General features: G+C 48.5%; 2 protein-coding genes across 5 annotated transcripts in view; both read right to left on the minus strand.

Annotated features, from left to right (window-relative positions):
- Positions 1–2,825: 2,825 nt before the first annotated feature.
- Positions 2,826–15,910, minus strand: KLF15 (Kruppel like factor 15). Of its 3 annotated transcripts, none has more exons than XM_040568399.1 (3): positions 15,619–15,910; positions 10,581–11,688; positions 2,826–4,859 (listed from the first exon to the last, which is right to left on the minus strand). In XM_040568399.1, exons 2-3 carry the CDS (start codon positions 11,621–11,623, stop codon positions 4,691–4,693), a joined length of 1,212 nt encoding a protein of 403 aa, XP_040424333.1. In that variant the 5' UTR covers positions 11,624–11,688; positions 15,619–15,910; the 3' UTR covers positions 2,826–4,690. The 3 variants fall into 3 exon arrangements, with proteins under 3 accessions (XP_040424333.1, XP_040424335.1, XP_040424334.1); XM_040568401.1 differs by lacking the exon at positions 15,619–15,910 and adding an exon at positions 13,453–13,590; XM_040568400.1 differs by lacking the exon at positions 15,619–15,910 and adding an exon at positions 12,753–12,884.
- Positions 15,911–16,982: 1,072 nt separating this feature from the next.
- Positions 16,983–18,718, minus strand: part of LOC121075302 — a 35,072-nt gene continuing 33,336 nt past the window's right edge. For both annotated transcript variants that reach the window (XR_005822886.1, XM_040568403.1), the window contains one exon: positions 16,983–17,312. Coding sequence is in view for 1 of the 2 variants with exons in the window: in XM_040568403.1 (XP_040424337.1) it covers positions 17,292–17,312 (21 nt within the window). In the remaining variant the exon portion in view is untranslated. The remainder of the gene's footprint in view (positions 17,313–18,718) is intronic.

Below are 18,718 nucleotides of genomic sequence, written 5' to 3' on the forward strand. Positions count from 1 at the left end.
ATAATTAACACTGGCTTACTGCCACTGGCTTTGTGCTGGAGTCACCTGGCTGTTTGGATTAAATGTATAGTGGCCATTTAGACAAGGAGAAGGCTCCTGGCACAAGGATTTAAGTGGAAACAACCCCCAGGGAGGGCAGGGAGCAGGGAACTGTTGCAAACATGTAATGTGGTCGGGGAGCAGGACCCTTTTTAGGGAGCTTTGCCTGGGCGAGTCCCAAGCACAATGTACCAGCAAGCGAGCTCTCATTTCTCTCTCCTTGGCATCCTTTCCAAAAGCAGACACTATCAGTGCAGCTCGACTTTATCTCATGCCCCGTCTTTACCTTTCTTTGCTTATCTGATGTCTCACTTACACGTCCTATCACTCTTTGCCTTCTATAACCTTCTGTTTGCTATTGATACGCAGTCTGTGCCACTGTCTGGGGCAAAGGAGATTTGGGACTTCTTGGTTCTGTTCCCACTTTCCCTCTGCTTTGCTCTGTGGTCTCGGACACATCACTCCACCGCCCTCTGATTAGCCGCAGGTCACAGAAGTCAGGTCACCTTACAGAAATGTCACTTCACTCTCATTCCTTACACTTAGTCCTTACCTTGAGAATGACCTTCCCAGATGACTGTTCCTCCACCAATAGCTCTGATGAAGAGTTTATAAACAGCCAGATATCAGCAGTAAAACCATTCAGAATTACACAGAGCACTCACAAGCGTTAGGGACTGGCTCACAGTCATTATACAAAGGCTGTAACGTTGCACATGTGTCCATTCATGCCTCAGAAAGCCAATTAGAGATGTCTTAAGTCAATGAGACTTAGGTATATGCATAACGATGCCATGCTGTGCTTTACCGTGCAGAGTTGCCAAAGCAAAGACATAATAAACCTATCTACAGATGTAGCATCAAAGAACTTAAATATATGTTTATCTTCAGGTGGCTAGAGTAACCAGGCTTAAGGCAAAGCCACCTTTTTCTCATAAATTAGCAAGACCTACAGCCCAGCCTAGGCTGGCCAGTAATTCCATGTAAAACAAACACCCAAAACGTGTTTTTTTTTTTTTTTTGAAATTTCTACTTTTTTGTGTGTGACAAACCTCTGAAAATACCATTAATTTTCATGCAGAACTAACTCTCCTTTCACAGCAAATATGACCCTGCTCTTCTGAGCAAGATGTTGCAACTTTAGATAAACTTATATTTCCCTACAGGTAAGCATCTAAAACCAGGAAAAAAAAAATAAAGAGAAAGAAGAAAAAAACTACACACACAAACCACACAGAAACTGTACTTAGAAGAGGAAAAAGAGAAAAAAAAAAAAAAAAGAGAGAATAAGTGTTTCATGGACAATATTCCAGGCTAAAACATAGCTTAGATCTTAAGATTTCTGTACTGCTGTGCTCCAAGAGTGGGTATTTTGCATTACTCCACTTCAGCTGTAACTACTGCCTCTAGCAGAAAAAAATAACTTCTGCTCCAAGTACCTTGCAGGGTGAATTACCCAACGTTACAGCAATATCAGAACTCCAAAGGAGATGGGGAGGAGACTGAGATGCTGGTTAAAATAAAGCAACTTGTTTAATGCATAATGTCGATAGGGTGAGAACAGAAGGGAATCGGAGATCCTCTTGGTGCAGGTTTGCTAATTAAAGCTTCTATACAATTAGAACTCTTAAAGCAGCTGTCCTTAGGACTCTGGTCTTCATGCTGCATCTCAGGAGGTAACACCACCACAGAGTGACCAGAGCTTGCTCTGCTAAGTCCCTCAGTCCTCTTGCCAGGCTCCTAGGAGTGCTCTGGGAAAAATAAAGGTCTAGAGATCCATGGCTCATCAGCTGGCCTGTTTTGGTGGCTGTACTTCAGGGAGATGCTTTAATCCCCAAGTGCCCATTAGTCTCAGTGTGTTTCTTGCTGGGAGCAGATCTGGACCTGCTGCACCATTGCTCCCATGGAGACTCAGAAGCGGACACCAATAACATTGCTGGTTTCTTCTTCCAGTGGAGGCCGAGCACCCGAAATCATATTGCAAGAGATGTCCCAGCTTGCAAACCACAAGACTATCATGTTCATGCCTGTGTTGTTGCACATGGGAAGCAATGGTTGTTGCAGGACACGGTGTCTTCTCCTCAGGCCTGAGGCACGCTTTGTACCGCAGGTCCCACACATCTCTCCTTCAGATGTGGGATTCGCAGCAGAGCCAACTGAAGCGCCTTGGCACCAAGACCTCCACCGTGCTGAGCCATTCTTTCACAATCTAATCCCATGACTGGTCTTACTGTGGGCTCCTTCCATCCAAGGATCGCACACACAGCAGTCAAGTCCCACAGTGTCACCACGATGAACTGTTATCTCCGTTTGACAAGACAAGGAACTGAGGCACATGGCAGTGAGCCCTTTGCCCTGGGTCACACAGCGAGTCACCATCACAGTCTCAGGCTCTGAAGCCCTCCTCCTTCACGCTAGCCCCTAGAGCTTGAATTTCCTCAAAACCTGCTTGCTCTAATTTATTAACCACAGCCTGCCTGTGGTTAATAGTCAGTTGCAGACCTGTTCCACAGCTGTCAGAAACCACAGAAGGCATTCGGGGCCCAGCGGCTGCCAGGCGAGGCGTGAGAGCTCCGGTGAAACATCTCGCACCTCCCAAGAGCTTTGAGGTGAGGAAAAGCTGAAGGCGGCTTGAGGTCTGTTCCATCACCTCTCTGTTCCCCAGCACCTGAAAACTTACATCCAGGTGAATCAAAATTTCAAGCACTAACTTGATTTCAACCACTTTCTTGATTACAGAGCTGGCTACAAAGGAAATTGATGAATAATAATTTCAAAAAGGGATATAAAATTTCCATTTTCATTTTATTGTCAAAGTAAATATTTTATGAAGAACAAAAGAAAATATACAGAATTGTAACTTATGTACACTGGCTTTATAGGTATTTTTGTTTCCAATTTACACAAATTTTGATATGTTATTAAAAGATATTTTATATAGATATGCATCTATGTACAGTTTTATTTACATACATTCATAGGATGTGATATAAACCAGTCAATAGATGATAGCTCATTTATATTAATTTCTAGAGGACAAAAGGAATGCATTCGCTTTAGCTAGACCTGCTGTTCTTACACAGCGCGGGCTCCTGCTCTGCCTAGCACTAGGATGGCAGTTAGCTATTTCCCATTCTGCCAACAAAAAGACAAACAGATGCCATCTGTGAATGGAAAGGAAATGCAACATCATTATAAAATCATTCCTAATTACTGAATTCTATTTTCTTCTAAAGCTTCTTACAATCGCCAGAGTTCAAAAGAAAAAACAAAACAAGAAGAAACACAAACAAAATTGCTTGCCTGCTACCATCTGATCATTTGCTTAAGTTCCCTTCTTAGCCATCTACCATATAAATTTGTTTCTTTTGGCTACTGTTCTCACCCATTTGCCCAGCCCAGCTGTGTGGAGCTCTGACATGGCTGTTGGTAAGGGAAGGTTCAGTGCTGAAGCTCACCCTGGGACAGAAGGTCTCCTGGTGCTGTCCCACTGGGTCATGATGCTCCCCTTGTCCCCAGCCACTGGCACACCCTGATAAATGGACAGGGAAAAAGAGGCTCAGCACCAGCCAGCGTGGGCAGGGGATGCTCGGGATGCCCAGTGCTCACCAGGACCACCGGGCACCTTGGGGGTTGGTGCTCTGGTTTCTCCCCAAGGACCACACAAGAGGACAGGAGTGGAGATGGGAGCAGAGCGCAGCCATTCTCACAAATGGCTTCCTGTTGCTTTACACTCTAAACAATAGATCTTCTGCTAAAGACAGTGGATGCTTCCAAACAGTCAAAGGAAAGCAGCATTTCTTTTGATGTGTGGGCATCCTTTCACCCTCAGTGGCAGCACAGGGCAGGAAAAGCATGCACATGGTACGCAGTGAGCCACACCAAAAAGCCTCCATGCCAAGCCATTTTACCCAGCCTGAGCTTCAGGTTTGTTTGAGATATACTTTTGCTTAAATATATACATATATATATATGTATGAATATATATACATAAATATTTATATATAGCCCTAACTGAGGAAAAGGTAAATGTGAGCTGGAGAAATGAGAGAGGCGTGGGGGCGCGTTGCAGCGCCCGCCATGCCTCGCCTCCCCTTCTCCCCGACTCCCACTGTTCCTCCTCCTATGGCCAGCCCCTACAAATCCTTGGCTCAGGCAACCCAAAAACAAAGGAGTTGTTTTCATTTCAAAAGGAATTTGCTGTTTCCAAACTGGACAAATAGAGCAGCTTAATAAAAACTCACAATGAATGGCCTGTACATGAGCAAAGCCCTCAGGAATGCCAGGGCTATAATTAACTAGCAGCAAGCAACTCTTACATTTTCATGTGCAGCAGAAAACAGCTAAAAATAAAACACTAACTTCCAAAAGAAGCAACAGCAAAGGAGGGAAAGATAGGAGGAAAGGAAAATAACATCCTTAAAAAAAAAAAAAAGACAAAAAAGGAAGAACACCCCCCTCCCCTGACCCAAAAAAGAACTTCATTCTCAAATCATCTTTAAAGGACATGGGACACTCAGACATGGTGGTATCAAGTAACAGCATTGACTGTTGTGTGAAGACAAATAAATTATCACTAGAAGTATAGTGAGCAAAGTGCTGTCATTGGCTGCTGTAGGACGGCTGGGCGGGAAGGGGAAAGCGGCACCGATCAGTTCACGGAGCGGATGGAGCGGTTGCTTCGCGGGAACCGATGCACCTTGACGTGTTTGGACAAGTGGTCACTTCGAGCAAACTTCTTCTCGCAGACGGGACACTGATAGGGTTTCACCCCCGAGTGGGAGCGTCTGTGCCGAGACAGCTCATCTGACCTGGAGAACCTGCAGGAGAAGAGAAGCCTTTTCAGACAAATGAATAAATTCTCTTACGGCCCCAAATGTCCCCTCAGGCCACTCAGAGACTCTGCTTGCAGCAAAGCCCGAATATGCAAACTGAAAGGGCCAGGACACACAACAGAGCCGCCCGGGTCCCAGCCAGAGGTCAGCAACAGCGATGAAAACACACAATTCACAACCTCATCCCATGTAAACTCTGGACTTGGCACAATGCATGGAGGCACCATTTGTAGAAACCTTGCTCTAAGCCCAATCATAAGGGTGCAGCTCAACTAAGACAGCTCTGCTCCTCATCCCTCTGCCAGTGCCCTTCAGAGTCAGTTCCCTGCCTCTTTCCTACAAAGCCAAGCAGAGGTAACCACCAAAGTCCCGCAGGCAAAGTCTGCTCCAAGCTCCCACCAGCACTATAGCACATTTATCTGAGATGGACCCCAGATAACAGCCAGATATAGTTACCCAGAAGCTATCTGGCTTATCAGATCCAGCTGAAAAATTGGCCTTTGCACATGCTCCTGCAAGCTAAATGAAGAGCAATTAGCATCTCAGTACCAGAGATGCTCAGGGCTGTAACAGCTGAAATCCAGGTGGGCCCCATGGCCATTAGCATAGATACTTCAAGAGCAAATTGAAATCAAGATGGGGACTTTAATTACCAAAATTGTCTCTCAGAGTCATTTTAATTTTAGATGTTCCCCACTGTCCACCTCAACAGAAAAATCCCCAAATCCCACTGCTAGTCTCGTAGGCTTTACTGAACTCCAATCAGCCAACCCTTTGGTCTGGGCAGCAGGGCTGGCTCTGCTTCCAGCTTGGACATGACTGGGAGCCACAGGGTTAATTAGCACTGTCATGCTAAAACAGCCCTGTCCAGATGGGTACAAAAAATTTGCTGCCTGACAAAGGGCAATTAAGTGTTTTGTTGCCAGCACAGTAACAAAGAGCAGCACAGAAAGTGAGCTTGCAAGAAATGGTATCAGCTGTTTATTTACAATAAATAAATGAAGTCATGGGCACTAGCGGAATAAATGGGGGAAAGAACATGTAGAAAAATGTGCCCTTCTGGAGCAAAATATCACATCACCAACCGGGTGAATACGCTATTTTTATGAAAGGGGAAAAACAGGACTGCTGGGCTCCTATGAATAAGTCCTTCATGCAAGAAAAATAAGTTTCCACATAAAGGTTTTAATTAGCAGTGATCTCCCGCCACTAGTTGCAGAACAGGGCACAGGCACTGGGAACACTGGGAAGAGCTCCTTCGGTTCCCACAGCTCTTTGGTCTGCTGTTCCTACCCCGAGAGAGCCCCGCAGCCAGCACAGAGCGGATGCAAATACTCGCCCTGGGCAAGGTGTGGTGTGGATGCAGCTCCCTCAGGGGCATTTCTAGGGGAGATTCCCTCACCTGTTCTCTTGCTTTTCTGCCTTGTCCTTGCTGTGGTGTCTCCACAGTGAAAGAGTCAAATTCCCCATCAAGAGCAACAGGCAGGTGCTCTAATGGAGCCACCAACCCAAGATACATCTTCACAAAGGCTACAAGAGGAGCTTCTCTTTGCCTCTGGGACCTGCAGACTTGCTTGCTCTAACACCCCTGCTCCTTCCAGCCTTGGCTTCCTGAAACCACAGCTTGGACCTGGGAGCAGCAGGGCCAGGAGCTTCTCCCAAGTCTCTAGCAGTGAGCTGGTCCCAGTGCCGCATCCCTAGAGGGACGGTCTTGCAGAGCTATGGGCAAGTGGGATTTGGCAACATTCTGGAGAGGGCAGGTTGTTGCCTGTGCAGGCTGTCTCAGAGGGACTCAGGACTAGGAATAGACCAGTTGCCAGTGATGGCAATGGCAACCACATCCAGGAAAAGAGGGAGCAGCAAGAGGGAAGCTCCTTTGCAAAGAGCCGTCCTCTTATATACTGCCTTATCACCCAGAGAAGGAGCAAAACCAGATGTGGCTGGGTTGCTTTGTCCCATGTCCTTGGCTGTTAAGGTCACCATCTGCAACAGAAGTGCCGTAGCACACGGCTAATCCTGCACAAGAGCTCCACAAGTGCATTTCAATGGGAATCGCATGGCGAGTGGGGGAGAAGGAGGTGCACATCGGGAATGAGCAGCTCCGCTCCTACCCTGGGAGCTCGGATGAGTTCATCCGATAAAAATACACTCTGCCTCATAACGATGTCCTTAGCTGAAGAGGCAGGAATGTTGCAATACTGTTCCCCAGCAGTCACGGAAAGATCAACTTACGAGCCCACAGAAATAAACCTCGAGCTATCGGTGTGTTTACAAAAAAACAACGCAAAGGTTAGGACAAGGAAGCTGGGAGGATCTGGCGGCCTGGCTCCACGGTGAAATGATATTTGCAGCACATTCTGGCACCGAAAACACCCAAAAACCAGGCAATCCCACAGCAACTGGAAGAGTTGCTTCATCCCCCTGTCTGGTGGGACCGCCACAAGACCTGTAAGCGCATCTCCCTCGGAGACAAACCTCAGAGCTCCCTGGTGTGCAGGACACGTGTCCTGCAGCTCCTGGCCACACGAGGACACGTGGCTCGCAGGGCAGGAAAGGTCAGGCGCTTCAGCTGGTCCTCCACGGCCCCCACCATGGCCACCAGCCACTGGACTGCCCCAGGCTGTACCTCTGCTCTGCAGTGGAAGGGAGGCTCTGGACATGCATCCTGACCTGCCCCAAGCCTCTAAACCCTCCCAGCCAAACCTCTGCCACCTGCAGAGCAAGCTGCGGGCAGTGCTCCCAGCCCGAGGATGCGCAGGTCCCTTAAACACTCCTGCCTAATCCCGCAGGTGTCGGGAACAAGGGCAGCTTGGGTGCTGCTACCCAGGCGAGGGACAGCGAGAGCTTCTCCGGCTCCTGACACAGCATGGCTGCTCGGGCCGGCCCGTGCCACAGCCCTGCGTGTTGGTGGGGATGTCTGAGGGGCAGAGAACCAGTGGCTGCCAAAGGCACAAGCTGGCCGGGCACGGATCAGTGCACCGGCCGGTCCAGCGGGGTATCGAACGCGACGGGTCACCGGCCGCTCCTCACCACCTCCTCTGCACCCTGCAGAAAACATTTCTCTCCCTGCACCAGGGAAGGGCACAAGCAAGGAGGATTTAGCCTCCTCCAGGGCTCTGCCGCTGTCCTGGGGGCTGGCAAAGCCCCCACAGAGCCCTGCCCTGGTGCAGTTACGGCACACAGCTTCCCTGCGGCAGCGCTGCCCAGCGAGCAGGGCAGGCTTTAATCCCCTCCACTCAGCCGCCTTGTGCTAGGCAACACTTTGTTTTGTTTTCAAAATGACTATCTTCAGCGAGCTCAGATCTTAAGTGTCTTTGGTGAAAAATAAATACACAAGCACAAGAATGTGGGGAAAGGAGGGAGGGAAGCAGAGCCCAGCAGCGTTTCGGTGCTTGAATTCATTTGAGATGATACAAAACTGGGAGAGGACAGAGAATCCAGATGCATTTGACATAAGTCATGCGAGACCACAGCTCTCGCTGCACTTCTGGAAAAGGTAAACACGCCTTATCGATGAAAGGGGGCTGAGCAATTCAGCGCTCAGTTGGGTCTGCCCTTCGGTGTGGGAGTGGGACACATGAAGCCCCAGCAAGCAGCAAGGAGGGCTCCCTGGGAGATGCCTCCTTCCTTTCCCACCTCCGTGGATGCCCTGCTGACATCTGGGGGTGCTCAGGGCCAGGTACCTGCCTGTGCCACGCAAACACAATACAAACAGCCAAAGTGAGTTTGCACAGCTCCCCCAGCAGCTGCTGGTGGACAGGAGAAACTCCTCATAGCTAAGGGGATCAATTCTTCCCTCTTGGGCTCCTCATCTTTAAGGGGCTGTGGCTGGCAGAGAGCAAAAGGTGCGGATGCTCCGTGCTGCTGGATCAGCACATCTCCTGGCCTACCCGACGATGCACCCCATGCCGCAGCAGGAGGCACCCAGCTGCAAAGTCAGCATCCCTCCCTCACTGCTTCACGCATTTCCCTAAATGCTTCCCCTGGTTCTGCAGTCTGGAAAGCAGCAGCCCTGCAGGAAGACGGAGCTAGAGGTCACCCAGAGGCAACGCTTCAGACTCCTGAGCCTGAGCCACAAAAGTCACCGGAAGCATTGGCGTAAATCTCGGCATGGACCGGACCCAAACTCTCATGTGCCACATGCATTTGCCACGGAAACGAGGGTTTTGCTCACATCCCAGCACAAGGAAAGCCAACACGACACCCACAGGCACGTTCGTAGGCAAGAGGCACATCTGCTGCCTGCGCGCACGTACTCTGACAGCCGAATAAACAGGAGCAGTGCCCCTGTGACAGGCCAGGAACCACACTGCCTGCGCCTGGCGGGACCAACCGGGGAATAACAGGGCTTTAATTTCAGTGCATTTCCAGCAGCAGCCCGAGCCCAGCTCATCAGCAGTGCCACCGGCACAAATGAGAAGAAAATCCCTGCCTGTTTGTAGAAACACCACAGACTGAAATGGGGAAGAAAAAAAAAAAAATCACCAAAGAAATCAATTGTAATGATCCCCCCAGTCCCTCCGAGAGGCTTCAAACTGGTCCAGTTTGGGAACAGAGGATTCAGCCCTATTCTGACCTTTTCCCTCAAACCAATCCAGCCATCTCTAATTGCTGCATGTCTCACATAGTTGCATTTTTACTCAACCCTCTCCTGTTACTTTTTACCTTGTCTGTTCCCCATGACCACCACCCACTTCCTCACCAGCCATTGCTCACTGAAGTTCTGCAGGATATTCTTTGAAAGAAATGTGGTTTAATTTACTACAAGGGAGTTAGGACTATGTTTTGCTCCCATCATAATTTGCGGTGCTCTTTATTAACACTAGCCAGCAGGCAGACTATTAGCACAGCTAATTGGAAAGAGGGATGAAGGCTTCCATCAAAGTTTCTGTCGAAAAAAAATCAACTTTTTCTCTTTAAAAAGTTTTAATGCTTTCTACTGGTATAAAAAAAAAAATCACCTCTACTTTTGTAGAGATCACCTGTACAAAACGTTTTGCTCAATCAAACCTGCAATCTTCCATTCAAGCAACACTCAATTCCATCTCAGCCTTCTGGGTATGTTGTTACATCTGACAGCTTTTTGCAATTTTGAGCAGCACCCACGCATTTTTCTCAATCAATGCAGAGAATAAAACCCAGAGCAGGCTGGAGTGCCACTGCCAGCATTTCCAGAAGGAACAGGATGGAGTGCGTTTTCTACAAAACTGCACAAAATGCTCTTCTTAACTGCATTCACATCTTACAGCCCTTCACTGATCATGCTTAGCCCCCCGCAGCTGGGGCCCCACACAGCCATGCACACCGTGACTCTGTCCTAAACCACCCAGCTCATTTACAGCCCTCAGCTGGTACCAGCTGAGCATCTGCTGCAGCTGGTGTGTTGCAACCAGATCAATGTGACTGCAAGGCATTGCCTGCAGTAACAGGCTTAATCTGACCATCTTGGAATGAAATACGAGTTATAATGGGCTTTAAAGACACTCATACAGCTGGTGGCAGCAGGTGATGCTCTGCCATTTAATTTATCTAAGCCTTTGGATTACCTAATAGTAAGAAAAAAGTTCAAATCCTCAAACAAACCGAGCCACTTTTGGGAACAGAAACTGTTCAGAAATGAGTGCAAATGCTGAGAGTGCTCAGCAAGTTAGGTGAAACGAGCAAAAGGGTGAGGGGAACTGGACCCTGCTGCACCCCAATACTAACCTCCATCCGCAACCTGGCCACGTGCACGCAAAAGGCTTTTCTCCTGTATGCCTCCTCAGGTGGGCTTTCAAATGGCTGCTTTTCGTGTACATCTTGGTACAACCAGGGAAAGAACATTTGTGCATTTTAATGAGTTCTGCTGCAGGGTTCTTTTGAAATTTCTGACCCATGATGATTCCCGTCTGACCCTGGATCATGCCTCCTGGCCCAATTGGCTTGGCGGCGATGGGGACGGGAGCAATGCGGACAAATTTAGAGGACAAGTTCAAATTGGATGACTGAACTATCTGAGGCACAAGGGCAAATGTCTGTCCTTGAATGTTGACTAGGAGCTGTGCAATTTTAATGTTGTCTTGTGCTGGTCCTTGGGAACTAGGGCTGGTGTTGGACTCCTGTTTGACCTGTACAGGTTGAATTTGGAGCATAACCGGTATCCCATTCTCCAGGGGCATTCCTCCATTTGAAGCCTGGCCACCTTCTGTCGAGCTGCTCAACTGTTCGTTTTTACTCTCTTTTAAACTAGCGCTGGGTAACATATGGTCTTTTTGCTGTAGTGAGGCAACAGAAACTTGGCTGCAAGCTCTCAAGTCCTTGGTCTCACTTTTAGGTCTGTCTTTGAGCTCCAGCTCCATGTTCTCTTCCAGAAATTCCTCAATTTCCTCAAGCGTGGGCTGAAATGGTCCAGAGTCTTCCATATCCACAGCAAATTCAGGCAACCTAAAGTACTCCTCTTTGACTACGGGCTGAAGTCTCCTTTTGTCCCACCATGATGCGGCGGTGTTCCCCAGAGATGCCTGGGACAACAAGTAGTCTAAGATGCTGTCCTGACTCTCCGCACTGGACGTGCTCCCATAGCTGGAGCTGAGAACCTGGGAGTCCGGGCTGGAACAAGAACAAAAGCTGGACGAGTCGCTGTCATCTTCTGACAGGGGAGAGGGCAGCATTTGGTAGGACCTCACCCCTGCCGTCATGTCCCCAAAGTATCCCAGAGAAGACCTCGTAGATGAAAAGGACTCATCGGTAGGCAGCAAGTGATCCACCATTCCTGGGCGATCTCTTATGGGTATCCCAACAGCATACACCACGCGGCGAAAGTTCAGGTGGGAGCCTGGGTGCAGGGAAACAAAACAGCAGCAGTCAGAACTCGGTGTAATCATTTACCTCCATGAACTAACCCTCGCAAAGCCCTGTAGCTCGCAGGAAAGTCCCAAGCATCCAGCCTCGGTGTGCACATGCTGCTGCACGCTGCGATACGTCTGTACCACCCCCAAAGGACTGTCAGGGCCTAAGCGCCTTGCAGGATTGCACCACATATTTGCAAAAGAATTCTTTCAGGAACCATTTCACAACCGTGTGTACTCTAGATTTACAGCTCCCTTCCAGAATATTACTGGCCAGAGGAAATAAATTGTGGGCTTTCACCTAACAGTGAAACTGAGAGCCAAAGAAGGGAATGGAGAAGGAAAAAAAAAAAGTGTTGAAATTTTTAGCACCCATAAAAAAAAATAATCAAGTTTACTGCTGGTGTCCATAAAATGCGAATCCTTTCCTTATCTTGTAGCTTTCCACCAACCTTATTTTTAACTTCCTCCGTTCCACAAATACAGGCTAATCAGTGGAATGCAAGGATCAATCTGTCAGGAGCCAGGAATATTTACTGTGCTTCAGCATTTACTAGGCGGATTTTCCCCTCCAGATGTAATGAATCAGTGTGCCAACGTCATCGTCACCTGCGCTGCCCTTAATCAGGCTGGCACGGCGCTGAGTTAATTGCCACAGCCTGGCAAGGCAGCTGGTGGCTGGTTTCACCCCATCACTCCACGCTCCCGTTTCTCTCCGGCTGCAGAGATAGAGCTGACCCCAGCCTCGTGCCAGTTGCTGAGCAGGGAGGGCAGCCCTGTGCCCGGTCCCCCCCGTGTGGAGGTGACAAAGGGGCAGTGTCCCGTGGAGCCACCCCACCGTGAGCCGTAACCCTGCTGCCACCCGTGCAGGCACCGCAGCCAAACGCAACCTCGCTAGCACAGCCGGGCACGTCCCGTGCTCTCCCAGTTAAGCTGAGCAAAATTCCCAGCAAGGTTACTGGGGAGGGGGAGGCAGGAGGGGCAGCTGTGGGTCTGTTTTCTTCTTTTTTCACCCCCACCCCAGTGGAAAAGAAAAAAAAAAATTGCTTACGGGCTGGAGACTGTACCCCTTAAGAGAGCAACTGCAGAGATCTCCGGACGGAGCAAACACTGGCTCTCAGTCATCCGCTCAAGGTGACTGATTGAAAACAGAGCTGTATATGTGCATAATAAAACAACTCTTTCTGTGGAAGGTATGCGGAGCGCAGAGATAGAAGTCATTTGATCAGCCTATGAGGTTTTGTGTGTGTGTGAATTAGGAGGCATGTGACCAGCGCGAAGGAAATGCCAGTCAAGCTTGTTACACGCTGTCATTTTCCACAGGCTCTGCCGCTGCGCTTTGGACGTTTTGCCATGAATAGTCAATAGCTCCCAGTTTTGTGCAGGGAAGGGGAAGCTTGTTATTGCTACTGCCGAGCATCCTTGCTGCCCAAGCTCCAGAATTTGCCCGTCTTTGCCTTCTCTGGAGAAAAATCAAAAGCCATCTACGTGCTTAGCAGCTAACGCTGCACAAGATGCCTCACACAACACCCTTAAAGAGCTCCATCCCAGCAACACCTATTAATATTTCACAGGAAACAAGGAAAAAAAAACCACACATTTCTACATTTCTTAAAGACACAGCTTCCTCCCTTATATGCACACGAGGACGCAGAGACAGGTTGATAGAAAGAGACTTAAAAGATGGCATTTTCCTGGTTTGCACAGCCTGTCAGCCAGCTACGCCTCTGACCCGATAACAGAATACTCACATGTGCTGAACACGAGGAAGTTCAAACAGAGGTTAGTGGCTCTGCTTTGCGACTTCAGCCTATAATAATCTCTTATAGTAAAAGTGAAGAGCCAGGAGAGCCGTGTTTAAGACACATGACGTCTCTTTTTGTAAAAAAAAAAAAACTCTGCTGGAGGAACTTTCCCTCGAGGCAGAAGTCACAGAGCTGAGAGATGTGAAACAGAAAACCCAGCCTGTTTCTGAGAAGTTTTTGTTGCTCCCAGTAAGAATTCACCCCGGCAGCTCACTTCGCGCCTGCAAGAGGAAGGGGTGACTGCCTTGTGACATGGGAGGCAGAGAGGAGCTCTTGCCCTCAGCTGTTTTCCGATCCTCCCTCGTCCGTCTGCATTGCTCCAGCCTGAACTGCTGAAGAACGGTGCCATGAGTGAAATCTGGACCACGATGTGTTTTTTCTAAGAAAAGCTGGCGTGCTCTGCATGCGCGGGGAATGAGCGTGCACTCAGAGCAGCTGGCAAGGTTTGCTTTTCCAAAAGCAAAAAAAGGGAAAAAAAAAGCTCAAGTTTTCTTTAAATGCCTGCAAGAACTAGGAAGCCACATATCAAAATATTCATAGATTTCACAGGGAATAAAACTAAACCTTATTTTGAATGAAGACTGAAAAGAGAGGGGGGAAAAAAACAACCGAGCCCTAGCAGCTGCTGTGAGCAGCATACCTCAGCAGAACCCAGCCAGCATGCTCATTTCCCCATTGCTTTTGACAAGGAGCAATGTCGCTTGGTGTAACCAGAGTCGTCTCAAGAAGACAGGGGACTGTCAGAGGCAAACAGATCCAGGCACATTGCGGGCCAGAGCTGCTTTCTGCGCGCTCGCAAAACTTGCACAGCAGCCAAGAAGATTTTGGGGAATGCCTGGAATGCGGGATCGGGCCCAGGCTCTATTTTATCCTAAAGGCCAGACTAACAACTAAAAGGCTTTCATCCCTACTTTGTCTGAAGCCAAAACCAGAAGCTTAAAAAACAAAAACAAAAAAAAGCCAGGGATACGCGAGCTATGAAAACTAATGATGCTGTTTACATAAAGCACTTTCATCCCTGGAAGGGATGAAAACATGTCAGAAATGTAAGCACCTATACAGGGAGCTGAGCGCCCGAGCCACTGGGAAACAGCCGCTTCTGGAGTGAAATAGAGCAGCTGTTCAACAGCGCACGGCAACGCGACGGGCTCCAACTTTTAAGAGTTCCCTGGGTTGTTATGATGTCCTTTCTGCCAGAAACATGTTGTTCTGCTTAAAATCTGACCGTCTAATCACCAGCTTAAAGGGAAATAGAGAGAGAAGGCATATTCTGTCTCAGAATAACCTTAAAATGTTAAGCCCTGGGAACTTGCTGCAACATGGGGACCCATTTCCCAGCACAGATAACACAGCAGTACGTGGGTTCAGATATGCTGACAGTCATTTCCCATGTATGTTGCTACAGCTCTTTCTAGTTTAGGATTGATCTGTTTGTTTACTGTTTTCCCTTGTTCCCTAGAAGATTTAATATCTGTTCAGGATGACTCGTGCTCCACGGACAGAGCCATAAACTGGGCAGGGAACCAGGGCCAGCGTTTCTAAGAAATCAAAATGGAAATGCATGGGGGGGGTAATAAAAAAATAATTAAAAAAAAAAAAAAAGAAGAAGAAGGAGCCACGAGCCAGGGAACCCGTTTACTCTCAGCCCTGCTGCAAGGTGGCTGCACTGCTTATCGGACACTAGGGGTGGGGGGCTACATTTAGGGGCCTCCCCCGCTTTTTTCAACGCCACTGCTTCTGGAATGCTGTAAAAACCTTCCCAAAGCCCTGTTTTCTGCCTGTTTTCTGCGAAGTGCCCCCACCTTTAGACCCAAACTTCGGCCTCCACGAGCGGCGCGCACCCCGGGCCGGCACCGAACTCCCCAAACAACGCGCGGTGACAGCGGTCGGGGGGGGGGGGGGACACAATCCTCACGCTGGCACTGCCAGATCTCCAACGCTGCGAAGTTGTTATTATTTTCCCCTATTTTACTGATCCTTTTTCTATTTTTTTTAGGCCCCCAATGGCCGGGAGCAGCGCAACCCCCCCGCCGCCCCTTGTCCACTGCCCAGCCCCAGCCTTGCGGCAGCTCCCCCGCTGCCATATCCCACCGCCCCGGTGCAAACCCTCACCTGAACTCCTCCGCAAGCCGAGCCGGGGCAAAAAATCACCAAGAAAAATGCAAAAGCAACGACGAAAAGGCAAAGGAGCGCGGTGCAAAAATAGAGTAGAAAATGCAAAAAAAATACAAAAATAAAAATAAAAACAAAACAAAACAAAAAAAAAAAAAAAAAAAAAAACAAGGCCGAGACCCGCCCCCCCCGGGAGCGTAGTAGCCCCCAGCCCAGCCCACCCCCCGGTGACAGATCCGAGCCCCGGGGTGCGGAGCGGCGGGCGCAGCTCCCCCGGGAGGCGGCTGCGCGGGTGCGGAGCGCGGCGCGGGCCGCGTAGTGCTTTATCCCCGCGGGCCGGGCGGCCGGCGGCGGCGGGGGGGCCGGGGAGAGGCTCGCCCCGCTCCGCCGCCCCCATTGGCCCCGCGGCGCCGGGGGCCGGCCCCAGCCCGGCCTCGATGGGAGCCCGGCCCCCGCCGTGCCCGCGGCCGCTGGATGCTGGGGTGGGGGGGGGGAGGGGGGTAGGAAGTGCGGTGCTGGGGTTGGGGGTGTCCTCTATCGTGCTGCCGGGCGTGGGGGGTTGTAGGCACGCGTGTAGGGGCTCGGCGGGGTGTGTATGTGCACGGATATGCACCTGCACGTGCACTGTGTCCGTATGTATATGCTGGTTATGTATGGACATGGATATATGCACTGGTTACATACATACACATACATACACACTGGTTATATGTGTACATATATATACACTCGTTATACATATACATACATATACTGCTTACATATATACAGGTATATACGTATATACACATATACATACACATATATACACATATACAGACACATATACTGCTTACATATATACAGGTATATACACACTGGTTATATATGTACATATATACACTCATTACATATATATACACACACACATACACTCATTATATATATACATACATACACACTGGTTACATACATCATAGAATCATAGAATCAGAATATCCAGAATATCCTGAGTTGGAAGGGACCAACAAGGATCACCAAGTCCAACACAGGACCACCCAAAAATCAGACCATATGTCTGAGAGTGTATATAGATGTATATATATACTGTATACATATATATGTGTATATATATACTCATTATATATATACATATATATACTAGTTACATATATACGCGGATATATACACTCGTTATATACATATACATGTATATATACCCTGATTATATACACACACATATATATACCAGTTATACATATATACACATACACACACACACTGGTTAAATACACTAGTATGTATGTATATATGTATATACAAACTAGTGTGTATATATATGTATATACAGGTACATGTGCATTAATTATATATACACAAATTATACATAAATTTACAATTTTAAAGTTTTATATATGCAAACATAGCACTATTCGTGCAATGTCGGGGCGATCAGGATCCACATTTAACTCCCGCAGTGGTGAAGCCCAGTGAGGAAGCTGCTGTTTGGCTGCACAGGCTGCCAGCTCCTGCAGCAGTGCGTTTCCCTACTACATCAGAGATATTTCAAGTCACATTTTTTTATTTTTCTGATCCCTGGGAAGGCGCAGGCCGGGCTGGCTGGGCACAGCCCAGTGACATAGGTCTGGGCGCCTTTCTGAGCTCTTCACTCTGATGCTGCAGGACTGTGGGCTTCAGGGCTGCAAATTGCTGTCCTGTAGGAAAAATGAAGCATTAATGTCATTTTATGAATTCATGGTGAAACGTGAAACTGAAGCACAGACGGTTGAACCAAATGTCTCTGGTAAAGAACCAAGCCACAGCCTATTCTCTTTTCAACTCCAGCCCAGTGCCTTGAAGAGGAAAACTCTCCTCAGTCCTCATTGCTTCAGAATTGCCAGCAGCACATTTCACGCTTTGGCAAACACCAAACAGCCTCTTCCAAAAGGACTTCCAGCCGAGACAAGCCCTGACAGATGCAGCCAAAGGACCTGGGGGTGCCCAGGCAGCACCCAGTACCTAAGGACCTGAGGGGCTACAACGGCCGGGCTGGGCTGGGCAAAACCCTGAGGGGTCACAGGAATGGTCTGCAAGGAGGCACGGAGGCTGGAGATGTGCCCTGCAAGGGATGGGAGGGATGGGTTTGTGGCCTGTCCTCCTCATCCCAGACACATGGAGGTTAGGACCGTGCAGAAAATGGGTCACAGCACTTCAGCTGCGTTCTCAACAAAGTGGAAACGCTTTCCTCATTTCAGCCAGTTTTGTTCTACCGAGTTTGCTTTAGCAGAGATTAGTGAGGTTTTCACCTTCCCTCGGTTTAGCCAGAGGAATTAGAGACGCAATTTCCACTTTCTCTGGATGCTCGGTGCCCTTGCAGCCGTCCCTCTTGCTCAGCGCTGCCTTTCAGCTTGCAGCACAGAGCAGTGCGCACACGCTTGCTGTGTCCTGCTCTCGTGCAGGGACCTCGCTCTTCCTTTCCTCGTATCACAATGAATAATGCATAAGTGCACGCTCATCAGATTCCTAATACTATATTTATACACAAACACCAGGGCCAAATTCTGCATTAGTGTAACTTCACTGATGTAAAAAGCATTGCATCGGTAAAAACACTGGCCTTGAATATTTGTACCCCAAATAGATTTTTAGCAAGTCTTGTTTCACTGTTTTCTATCCCTTTGTTCCCTGAGTAGGTGAAGTTTAGCTTGATGCAATGCAAAGGATTAGATTTAGATATAGCTAAAATCCCAAACCCTCAAGATTGGATTTATTGGAATCAGAATTGCTGGTTTGTGCAGCTATGGAATTACCTTAGAATGTTTAATGCCAGGAACACAACCCAAATTTATAGTCTTAATTTTATCATTATAACCTAGAAATGCATTGGGACACATTACTGTTTGCTCTGAATTTTGGACAACTTCTTTAGATTTAAGTTACAGTAATTTCCAACTTTCTCTCAGTCGCAGAAGGGGTAGGGAAATCCCATGTTTGCTCACGTGGAAATGAACCGGTGTATGTCCCAGTTCTGCTTTTCAAGCCGCTTCCACTTCACTAGGCCCAAACCTTTCTGTTTTCCTACCAGTATCCCACAGGGCTGGGTGCATTCAGCTCTTACTGA

The sequence above is a fragment of the Cygnus olor genome, chromosome 10 (genome assembly GCF_009769625.2).
Source record: "Cygnus olor isolate bCygOlo1 chromosome 10, bCygOlo1.pri.v2, whole genome shotgun sequence".
Taxonomy (NCBI): domain Eukaryota; kingdom Metazoa; phylum Chordata; class Aves; order Anseriformes; family Anatidae; genus Cygnus; species Cygnus olor.

What these genes read in the sequence shown, in the direction of transcription:
- KLF15 (XM_040568399.1), bottom strand. Translation starts at nt 11,623, where the DNA reads ATGGTGGATCACTTGCTGCCTACCGATGAGTCCTTTTCATCTACGAGG. An exon ending in TGGCCAGGTTGCGGATGGAG is followed by an intron (nt 4,860 to 10,580) that starts GTTAGTATTGGG and finishes CTTCTCCTGCAG; the next exon opens with GTTCTCCAGGTCAGATGAGC.